The following is a 12,620-nucleotide window of genomic DNA, read 5'->3' as shown; positions in this document are numbered from 1 at the left end:
GATGATGTTCTTCATGTAATAATTATCTCCATGTCTGCACCACCGATATGCCTGCTATGCGTTAAACAATACAATTGTATAGTCACAAATCAATGCAAAGAAAGAAAGCCAGCTCATCAGATCACCAGAACATCATGGTTACACCAATGATTCATCTCTAATTATTTATTGAATATTTAGTAATAATAAAATTAATTCATTAATATTATACACCATGATTTATGAATGATGATACATTACCTCAAAATTTACATCTCTCATGTAACAAATCCAATATTTTATAAATTTATGAAGTCTGTATTAAAGTGTAAATGGCCAGGTAGATGGCTATATGCTAATGAGTAAAAATGGACAGGTAGACTGCACATTAAAATGGCACTGAAGACTCATCCATTGTGATGTACACATAATTTTACAATGGGGGGACCATTTCTGCAATGAGAAGAGCTGGGTTTTGGAGAATGCCTTTCAGTTCAACCATAAACTCTTAAAGCTTGAAGTTATTGTTCATTGCTGTTCTACAAAAAAACATTTCTCTACTTAATAAATGACCACATCATCTCTAAGATGCAATCATTATTAAAAAATTGTTACATATGGTATTTAGCCAGTTTCGGGTTTAAGAGAAAATACCGTAGGTTTGGACTACCCCACCTCTGCAAAAGTTTTGGTATAAAGCATGTGTAATCACGTTGCTTTTGTTCAAATTCTGCCGAGGTCAACTTTGCCTTTCATCCTTTTGGGGTCAATAAATTAAGTACCAGTTGCGTACTGGGGTCAACCTAATTGACTCTCCTCTTACCCAAAAATTTCAGGTCTTGTGCCTAGAGTAGAAACCAATCACGTTGCTTTTGTATTGGAGCCAAAGATGTCGTACTGAGAAATCTGTGTGAGAGATAAATGGAAGACTAAAGAAGAGAAAACAAGCTTAGCATTAAACAAATGTTACTGGCACCACTGTTGCTTTCCTCTCTGTATCTCTCTTCATGAGTGTTTCTCTTTATCTCTGTTCCACTATTCTGGAGAGAGGAAGGAAGACAAATACAGATTGACATTTCTGCAGTTTCAACACCTCCTCTCTTTACAGACATTAGAGTGTGGTTTGAGGGAGATTTGCCTCCTGTGTGTCAAAATGTTATTCAGACTTTCCCTGTATGATATCCTTCACTCTAGGCACAAGGCCCAACATTTTGGGGTAGGGGGCCAGTCAAATAGATCAATCCCCAGTACGTAACTGGAACTTAATTTATCGACCGCTGAAAGGAAAGGCAAATTCGACCTCAGCAGAATTTGTCTCAGAATGTAGAGACAGACAAAATACTGCTAAGCATTTCGCCCAGCATGTGAACGATTCTGCCAGCTCGCCGCCTTTCCCTGTGTAATCTCAAATGATAATAGATATGGTTGTTGTGGGTGTTTGGATTACAGTTCAAGAATACAAGGGCAGACATATATATATATTACGGAGATGTACTTGCATAGCGAGTGGCTTGATCTGAGATCGTGTGCTGGAACGAAAACAATTGCAGCGTGGAAGGTGTTTATAAGCCATTTAATCTAACGGTTTTTGTGTGTTTCTTAAATGGCTTATAAACACCTTCCACGCTGCAATTGTTTATATATATATATACAGATGATTCACGTTAATGCGCCATGATCGATAAAATACTTTCTACTAAAACTGTGTGTATATGTTTTGTGTGAGTGTATGTATTCTTTTACTTGTTTCTGCGGACATGTAGCACTGCCTTTAGTCGAAAAAAGACCCCCCCACACCTTATTCTTTGTAAGCCTAGTACTTATTCTATTGGTCTCTTATATTGAACTACTATGTTACGGGGACGTAAACACACCAACATCGGTTGTCAAGCAATGGTGGAGGGAACAAACACGCACATAATATATTCGACGAGTTTCTTTCAGTTTCCGTCTACCAAATCCACTCACAAGGCTTTGGTAGGCCCAAGTCTACAGCAGAAGACACTTGCCCAAGGTGCTGCTCAGTGGGACTGAACCTGGAACCATGTGGTTCAGAAGCAAGCCTTTTACCACAGAACTACTCTTGCGCGCGCGCATGTGTGTGTGTGTGTGTGTGTGTGTGTGTGTGTGTGTGTGTGTGTGTAGGGATTCAAATATTCAAACAGCTCGCTATAAGGGTGTACGGCTTTCAAGAAAGTGGCCGAGTCTAGGATGCCGGATTAACGTCACTGTCGTTCTGAAAATCCAGGAATCACAATGGTGAAGAGTATACAACAATTAACCAAAATAAAAGAATTAACACTTCCTCTCTCACTTCTCCTATTTTGATTAATTATTATGTGTGTGCACACGCAAGTACGTATACGTAAAACATGTGTATACGATTTAGAGGTGAGGTCTGTTTCCATTGCTTGCATGAGTTAAAATATGTTACCATGACATTTTATGGCTGGATGTAAACACACAAATTATATATATGTGTGTGTGTGTAATAAATAATATATATATATATATATATATATATATATATATATATATATACTTTATTTAAAGCAGCAGAAACTCAGAGTAACCAGTTTTGTTGAATTTTCTGCTGCTTTTACTCTACCACTGGTATTTGAGTACTCTTTTTTTCCACCTTGTTTCACATTTATGTGTTTACTCCGGTATATATATATTCTCTTCGGTATATATATTATATATATATATATACCGAAGAGAATAACATGGTAGCATCCATTTCTCTCTCTCTCTCTCTCTCTCGTAATAAAAACAACTTTATATTAAACTGAAAGATTACTCAAGACGTTTTCATAGAGTACATTTTTTTAGAAGACTTCGAACTCACTGTCAACACTATTCTTGTAAAAGAATTTAGATATCACATACAGCGTTCACCCCTCTCATTCATCGTCTTTCTCTCTGTTTCACACTTACTGTAACATTCCTCTCTCTTTTCCCTCCATGCTGTGGCCTTGTGTCGGCTACAAGACCTCGTTAATGTGGAAATAATGATAGTAATTAATAATAGTGTAATAATAGACAGAGAGGGGTGAAAGAGAGAAATGACAGGAAAACAAGCGAGTGGAGAAGTTAATGATTGTACTCTGATGATAGTTGTTGAATTAGAGGTGATTGTGTGTTGTTAGTGTTTAGTGACAGAGGCAGCGTCAGGTTTCCTTGGTTACACACAGAACAAAGAGAAATAGTGTTTACCAAGGGGGAACAACCCTTTCATTGATTTTTTTTTTCTTTCTTTTAACTTGAAAAATGAACGTTAGATGAATTCGTTCGCTTTTTTTCTTTGTTTTTCTTTTGTATTTAAGCCTTCATTGTTATAGGTCTGAAAAAGAGGTAAAATTTATTGGGATTTCAAAAAAGGTAAATAAAAGTTGTGGAGGAAAAACAGAGCTACAACACAAAAATACTATTATGAAAAGTATATTTTTCTTGTTAATTCAAATAACATTTTATTGTGTCTGAAGGGCCTTATTATTTAACACACTCACCGGTTCGATTTCAACTCATTTACATACTTATTCTTTTTCTAAAATTTTCGTTGCGTCTTGCAACCTTTTCAATAGTCAAAAGAGAATGACTTTCCCCAGACCAAATAAAATACGCTTCAACACACGAATTCACATAAAGAATCTTGTAAAAACGAAAAAAAAATCAAATAACATTGGAAAGGATTATAATTTTTAAAAATGGAGAAAGCGAACGAATTTATCTGAAAACCAAACGTTAACGGATGCGCGCACGCTGACACAATGAACAGTACGTAGGCACTCAACTTGCTAGAAATAGCAGGCAAATCTCTCGTCACCTTTTACTTCTTTTAGTCATTAAAATGCAGCCGTGCTGGGACACCGCCTTAATGAATTTTTGTTGCATGAATATACTCACCTGGTACTTTTTTTTTTAACCTGGTACTTATTCTATTGGATCATTTTTGTCGAACCGCTAGATTACGGGGGATGTAAATATACAAGCACCAGTTGTCAAGCGATGATAAACACACAGACACACATACACACACGACTGGCTTTCTGCTTCTGTCTGCCAAATCCACTCAACAAGGCCTTGATCGGCCCGAGGCTATAACATACATTTTCTCAAGGATCCACGCAGTGGGTTTGAACCCGGAACCATATGGTTGGGAAGCAAACGTCTTGTTGCACTGCCACGCCTGCGCCTATGCGCGCATACGCGTACGACGTGCTTTCATATAGTCTACATCTATCAAATATACTCACAGGGCTATAGCAGAAGACACTTGCCGAAGGTGCCACCCGAAATCCCATGGTTGCAAAGCCTCAGCAATCCTAACCACACACAATGCGATCTCATACTACAACTGCGCGCTGCGTCCCGCTCCACCAAGGTTCTCACTATCCAATGTTCGATGCTATCACTCCATCTTCATGTTTGTCGGTCTCGATTTCGATGTCTGTCCACAATGCGAACGGACGTAGAGGTTCAGCACTTTTCGACTTCTGGCCATCGTCGCCAGGTTTTTTGTTCTGCTTCCATCCCCAGAACCGAATCGTTCGTTTTACGGTCTGCCCCATTGATGCGCAATACCCGCTTGCTGTACCTCATCTCGAATGTCCTCTATCACGTGAAGTCAGCCACTCGTCGTGTCTATGCTTCACAACATACTTATAAAATGTGTGTATGAGTGTGAATATGTTTGTGTATATTTATATGAGTGCGAATGTCTTTGTATATGTATATATAAATGTATATACAAGTGTGTATGTGTATTGTATATTATATATATATATATATATATATATATATATATATATATATATGTGTGTGTGTGGTGTGTTGTCTGTGTGTGTGTGGTGTGTTGTCTGTGTGTGTGTATTGTATATATATATATATGTGTGTGTATTGTATGTATATATATATATATGTGTGTGTGTATACTGTATATATGTGTGTGTGTGTACTGTATATATATATGTGTGTGTGTGTATTGTATATATATATGTGTGTGTGTGTGTATTGTATATATATATATATATGTGTGTGTGTGTGTATTGTATATATATATATGTGTGTGTGTGTGGCTGCATATTTGTGTGCATGCGTGTGTATATTTGTATATGTTACTTAATAATAAAAGAACGGCATAACGACCCGTCCCGAGGTGCAACAAAATCCGTTTCAATAGATGGGTTCACATCCTGAATCTTGTAAATGAAATACAAAACACCAAAATGTTATAAAGGTCGGTCAAAATGACACGTGGTATTTAGTTACGACGTTTTACGATGCCAACTTTCGTTTCATCCCCACGGGATTTAGTAATTTATCCTACCTCTCCTCGCCGTTTATCTGTAATCCTTGTGTTCCTTTGAGAAATATTATGAGCGAAGACGACACAGAACAACACTGGACGTGTGCTCTACTAAGTTATCTCCCTTTATATTTTCGGTTCCAATCTAGCTGATGTTGATTTTCTGTCAACCTTCTTAGGGGACGGCGAAATAACCACCAGTAATTTATCGAAGATTTGCTTCTATCGGTTGTATCCCTCCATACAACTTTATTTTCTTCCCTCATACCTTCTACTTGTAAAGACATCGGGACCAAAAGCTGAACGCGTGGTCTCACTCTAAGGGAGACAACTATGTATGGTCATTAGCTGACGCTTGTTGCATTATCTGCTGAATTCAAAAGAAACCGATAATTTTCCCGTCTCACTCTACTGTTGCAATAGCTTGTCATCTCTGTACTTCTTAAAGGGACTCTCCGCTATAGACACATGTGATCTTTATAACCAGGTATTCTATGTAAGTCAGGTGGGATTAATTGTCAACATATAATGGGTCCTAAGTGGGGTAGTGGCGATGACGGTGGTGGAGAGTATGCGTTGCCATGTTTGGTTGGTTTCCTCTGTGGCCTGAGTTCAAATTTCGCCGGGATTCGCTAAGTGAATATCAAGCACGTATTAAATTTGTACCCCTTGTCCTTCAGAGCAGTAGTTAACAGATGGGGAGAGCGATGGACGATATACTTCTGTGATACTTCAGAATTCTAACCCCGCCGAAATTGTCTTTTCATCTTCCTGGAATCAATTAAAGTAGGTATCAATCTAGCGTAGATCAATCTAATCGATTATACTTCCTCCTCACCCCTTCTGCACACGTTTGTGAGCGTGTACAAGACAGTATTTTATTCGAGTCGTTAGAGCGTTTGCAGTTTAAAATCTAAATCTCGCGCAGGCGTGGTTAACTTCCCAACCACATGATTCTGGGTTCAGTCCAACTGAGTGACACCTTACTGAAGTGTCTTCAACCACAACTACAGCAGCAATGATTGGAGTACCAGCCACAAGGCTGAAAGCAACAGCAATCATAACAATAGTAACGCTAGCCTCAAGGGCCACAACATCATTAACAACAACAGCAACTGAAAGCCCCTCAAATCATCATTGTTTAACGTCCGTTTTCCATGCTGGCACAGGTTGGACGGTTTGACTGGGGACTAGTAAGCCAAGAAGCTGCACCAGGCTCTGATCTGGCAATGTTTCTACAGCTGGATTCTGAAAGTGTAGTGAGTGCGTTTTACGTGCCACTGGCATGGGAGCCAGTCAGGCAGCACTGGCATCAGCCATGTTTGGATGGTGCTAAATAAAAAGACAAAGACACTATCATCCCAAGACATGCCTGTCTCCAGTTAGGACTACTCAAGTCATGCAAAAGGGACAGTGTAGTAGTAGTAGTAGTATGAGAACGTGCTGCAACTGCACATCACTGCATCCACCATTTGTTGGTGATTCCCTACTCATAGCATATGACACCTCTGCATCACTTAGGCGACAACCATCCAACCCATGAGTCTGTTTAGGTTGTTGTTCCTGGTGAGGGTTTTATGAAGTCAGAGTGCAAATCCTTCATTAATCTATTTTACAGTGGCATGTAAAAGGTACCATTTGAGCATGGTAGATGCCAGTGCCGCCTGACTGACCCCCGTGCCAGTGGCATGTAAAAAGCACCCTCTACACCCTGAGTGGTTGGCATTAGGAAGGGCATTCAGCTGTAGAAACCTTCCCAGATCAAACTGGAGCCTAGTGCAGCCTTCCTACTTGCTAGTCCTCAATCAAACCATCCAACCAATGCCAGCATGGAAAGCAGGCGTTAAACGATTATGATGATTTATGATACACTGAGGAAACAATAGGTCTATTCTTTGGCACACCTGTTTCCGCACAGCTCAAGTATCATCCATCTTCACCGGTGTGAAGAGCCAAAATGGCAAGAAGTCACCAATGCAAAGAAAAGAAAATGAAACAAAAACACAACACACCAACACCAAAAAATCTAGCATATATGAAGAAATAGAAATGTCTTTTGAGCAACGATGCACCAACATCATCTCTGACATCACCTACATCGGTACCATCAGCCCCATCACCACCACTACTTTTACAGACACTACCACTACAAGCACAACTTAATTCACACAAACAGCAATCATATCACACACCTTGATATGAACTAAAAGAAATATTTTACCTACACAGTGATTAATATGAGCAAAAAAAGAAAAAAATCTAATGGACCATATACACCATCATACAAACATCATAAACCTCTTCAGTTTCACTTAAAAAGGAAAGTGAGGGTGAGGAGGGAAGTGCTGCCTTCCAGCAAATTTGTTGGGGGAATGTGACAAGGATGGCCCAAGTGAACAGGCTTGGTTTAAGCATGAACCTATACACTGAAGGACAAGGATGAGGAGAGGGCACTCACTCTAGTCATCAAGGTGATTGTACTTTTGTGGGGTCTCTCCAAGCAGCCCTTTGGGAATTATTTCTTGTTTGGATTTTTTGTCTCCCTCTTTCTGTTACTTTGCTAGAACTGTAACGTTATACATTTATGTAACCCCACATTGTATTATATTGTCTTGTACCAGCCCTGATATTATGAACTTTTATAAAAAAAACATTATTTGCCAACATTAGGACAAATGTTACTGTTAATGCTTTAGAGCTGAGAGGGGACACTAAACTGCCTCATTCGAAAATATAAGGACAAAAATAGTGTGTCGTATAGCCAGTTGGAGACGATGTTTCCTGGGGCTAAATAACAGTAACATTAGTCCTACCCACGATTGTCACATTATGTTGGCAAATAATATTTACTCTAAAGTACTGTTACTGAATGTTTCTCATTCAGAGATTTGGAAATAATTGGTGATCGTCACACACTGATGATGGGTTACTACCCAGAAACCCAAGTCTGTATGTATCACGTAAGGCTAGATAGGTGAACGATAATTTCCCTTCGCAAATATTAATCACACAGACAGTGTGTCATTAGCTAGCTGGAGGAGATGTCTTCCTGGGGCTATAAACAACAGTAGCATTGTCCCCTATGGGTCAGCCACATTTAGATGGCAAATATACTTCACAATTCTGTGCTGCTACCGTTTACGTCTTGCTCACAGATTTATTATTGCTTGTTTCCCCTTTTTCGAGATCAGCGACAGTTTGGCACTGGGAAAAACATATAGTATTTTGCATTTGGAATGAGTTTTCATCATTAGCTGATGATTGTCACATGCTGATGATGGGTTACTACCCAGAAACCCAGGTCTGTATGTATCACATAAGGCTAGAAAATGGAACAATAATTTCCCTTTGCAAATACTAATCAGACGCAGACAGTGTGTCATTAGCCAGTTGGAGAAGATATCTTCCTGGGGCTATAAACAACAGTAGCATTATCCCCTATGGATCAGCCACATTTAGGTGACAAATATACTTCACAATTCCTTGCTGCTACTGTTTATGCCTTGCTCACAGATTTATTATTGCTTGAATTTTTCTAATTATTATTATTATTAAGCTGGTAGAATTGTTAGAATACTGGACAGAATCCTTTTTGGCATTTGTTCTTGCTTTACATCCTGATTAATGCCACTGAGATTGATTTAGCCTTTTAAGGTCAATAAAATACATAGTAAATGAGCCCTAGGGTCAGCATAATTAACTAGTTCCCACCCTAACAAATTTCAGGTGTTATACCTACTGTAGTAAGAATTATACTTTGTTTTTCATCCTCTTGGAGGCAGAGTCAATGAAATAAGAAGCATTTGAGAACTTGGTTCCTCAAAATGTCACACTTGTGCCTACAGTAGAAAGGATTATTATTATTATTATTATTATTGTGATTTAATCTGGCAGAATTGTTAGCACGCCAGGCAAAATGCTTTATGGTATTTCACCTGTCACTATGTTCTGAGTTTAAATTCTGCTGAGGTCAACTTTACCTTTCATCCTTTCATGGTCAATAAATTAAGTACCAGCTGAGTACTAGGGTCAGTGTAATTGACACCTCCTCTCCCCCAAAATAGCTGCCTTTATGGCAAAATTTGGAACTGTTATCATTATTATTATTATTATTATTATTATTATTATTATTTCTCTCTCTTTCAGGTTATGTCCAATCCAGCTAATACGCCATTTGCTTCACAAACTCCACCACCTCCACCATATTCAACACAACCAAGGCCTGGACAGAAAACCCTAGAGACATTCCCTTATCCTCCCCCAGCTGGAGCCCACCCCACAGCACCACCCTACTCAAGTTACCAGGCACCAGGACAGTACCCACCAATGGCACAGCAAATGCCACCAGGCTATTATGCTGGAGGTCCCTATCCACCGGGACAGCCAGCACCTTATCCTCCAATGCAACCAGGCTACGGACCCCCACAACAACCAGTTTACTATGGACAACCTCAGCCATACGGTCAGCCTACGTAAGTAATTTTATGATTGTTGTTGTACTTTTTAACCCCAGGTCAGCCTTGGTTGAGCAAAATAATGATCAAAGGCATTCCAGCTGTTATCATTCTGTAATTTTATCAGGCATTGCTTGTACATTGTTGGACGTGCGTTAGTGAGGGAAATCTCTCTGCTATATCTAGTAAGTTAAGCTACTACTTAAAAACATCCATTTCAGTTTGTCTCTTGTAGTGGTCAATTGTGGTCTTGCAAGGTAACCAATACCTTCCAATCAATGAAGTGTAATTAATTACCAAAGGGACAATTAATTTTCCATCCCTTAAACTTAAGCATTTTCAGGGCTCTAACCCATAACATGCTCAGCTGGTAGATTCATTAGCAAACTAGACAAAATGCTTAGTGGAATTTCTGCCAAGGTAGACTGTGCCTTTCGTCCTGTCGTGATTGATAAAATTAGTACCAGTTATGCACTGGGAGTCAATGTAATCAACTAGCCCCCTTCCCCAAAATTTCGGGCCTTGTGCCTATAGAATTATTATTTGATGTGAATGGGAGATAAATTTCCCCCTGGACTTTTCTCCCTTCCACCCAACAATCCTGGAATCCCTGTGAAGGGGTCATGGACACACTCTTTCCTTCTCGTTCATCATTTCTTTAACATCCATTTTCCATGCTTGCATGGCTCAGAAAGAGTTTTTATTGAGGTAGATTTTTTTTATAGTTCAATGCCTTTCCTATCACTAGTCCTTACTTGTTTTCAAGCAAGGTAATATCTCCCCATGTTTTCACAAAATATTGAGAAAAAAAATGATTAAAAAAATTTTTTTTTTTACAAGTCATGCAATGACAAGATAAGGAGATATAAACATACACATATTTGCATTCACACACACACACACAATATTCAATGAACTTCTTTCAGAATGCTGAATCCACTTAAAAAGCTTTGGTTGGCCCAGAGTTATAGCAAAAGATACTTGCCCAGCTGTTGTTATACAGTGGGACTGAACCTAAGAACCATCTGGTTAGGAAGCAACCTTCTTAACTACATGGCCACACTTACTCCTGATTAAAGAAATGAAGATGAAATACAATACAAAGTAGCCTGTCAATCCATTTCAAACCTTTTATCATTGTGTTCTACCCATGCCCGCATGAAAAACGGATGCTAAATGATGATGATGATGATGATTTAAACATCATAACCATTTAGTTTATTTAACCATTGTTAACATATGAGTGTCTATTGAGTGCAGGCATGGCTGTGTGGCAAGAAGTTTACTTCCCAACCACATGGTTTTGGGTTCAGTCCCACTGTGTGACACCCTGGGCCAACCACAGCCTTTAGCTCTGGGCCAACCACAGCCTTGTAAGTGGATTTGGTAGACAGAAACTGAAAGAAACTTGTCCTGTGTGTGTAGGCACAGGAGTGGCTGTGTGGTGAGATGGCGACAAGCTGGCAGAAACGTTAGCACGCCAGGCAAAATGCTTAGCGGTATTTCATCTGCTGTTACATTCTGAGTTCAAATTCTGCCAAGGTTGACTTTGCCTTTCTTCTTTTCGAGGTCGATAAATTAAGTAGCAGTTACGCATTGGGGTCAATGTAATCGACTTAATCCCTTTGTCTCTCCTTGTTTGCCCTGTCTATGTTTAGCCCCTTGTGGGCAATAAAGAAATAAGAAGCTTGCTTCCCAACCACATGGTTCCAGGTTCAGTCCCACTGCATGGCACCTTGGGTAAGTGTCTTCTGCTATATCTTTGGGCAGACCAAAGCCTTGTGAGTAGATTTGGCAGGCAGAAACTGAGAGAAGAAGCCTATTATATATATATTTGTGTGTGTGTGTCCCTGCCATTGCCTGACAACCGATGTCAGCGTGTTTACATCCCCAAAACTTAGAGGTTTGGCAAAAGAGACTGATACAAATACTAGACTTACAAAGAATAAATCCTGGAGACGATTTCTTTGACTAAAGGTGGTGCTCCAGCATGGCTGCAGTCACATGACTGAAACAAGTAAAAGAATGTAAAAGAAAGCATTTTGCCCAGCATGCTAATGATTCTGGCAGCTTGTAACGAGGACAAGTGAGAGTAATTTCACTCTTGTCTGCAGAAGTTGAAGGTGGGCATCTGTCTCGCAGAAGACTGTGATCTGTAAAGGAGAAATCACATTGTCAGTGGTGATATTACAAACTACTGGGTGACTCCCTTCAGTCATGAATGACCAATGGATTGCACCTAGAAAGTTACCCTCCAAGGCACAAGTCCAGGCAAGGTTCTTTTATGGAAGACCCCCAGCAGTCGCCCATGCATACCGGCCTCTCCTCTCCACACCACTGATGTTATCGAAGAGAAGGCAAAGGCTGATACTGCTTGGCACCAGTGACATAGCAACTCACTTCTACAGCTGAGTGAACTGGAGCAATGTGAAATAAAGTGTCTTGCTCAAGAACACAAAACACAGCCACAACCTCACGATCATAAGCTCAACACTCTTACCACTGAGCCATGCACTTCCACACACAACAACCAAATCACCCTACCCCTTCAATGGTGACCTAGTAACCCACCTACTGTGTGCTACCTAACCTCAATATCTTCAGTGGGGATATTATGTATTCCTCCGCCTAATCACTAAATATCTTCAATAAGAAAAAAAAGTGACTTAACATTATTACAACAACAACAACCTCCACTAAACCACTCCACAATTTCTTGTGAAAGATAAAAGGAATACTTGACTCGCAAGCAATTTATCTACACATTGTTATCTAATTTGTTGTCATAGTGAAGTGATAGGCAGTAGAGCACAAGACTGCATAGCAAAGTGAATTTAGTAAATAGAACAGTGACTTTGTCCTAAATATGTCCAGTGTGA

General features: G+C 39.6%; 1 protein-coding gene across 5 annotated transcripts in view; it reads left to right on the top strand.

Moving 5' to 3' along the window:
* The window catches only part of LOC115216568 (calcium-binding protein P), a 110,204-nt gene that overhangs the window by 95,535 nt on the left and 2,049 nt on the right, over positions 1 to 12,620 (top strand). For all 5 annotated transcript variants that reach the window (XM_036506734.1, XM_036506736.1, XM_036506735.1 and 2 more), the window contains one exon: positions 9,434 to 9,759. In XM_036506734.1, the coding sequence (XP_036362627.1) occupies positions 9,434 to 9,759 (326 nt within the window). The remainder of the gene's footprint in view (positions 1 to 9,433; positions 9,760 to 12,620) is intronic.

This window comes from Octopus sinensis, linkage group LG10 (genome assembly GCF_006345805.1).
Source record: "Octopus sinensis linkage group LG10, ASM634580v1, whole genome shotgun sequence".
Taxonomy (NCBI): Eukaryota; Metazoa; Mollusca; class Cephalopoda; order Octopoda; family Octopodidae; genus Octopus; species Octopus sinensis.
The sequence above is the reverse complement of the archived record's forward strand: the minus strand, read 5'-3'. Positions and strand labels throughout refer to the sequence as shown.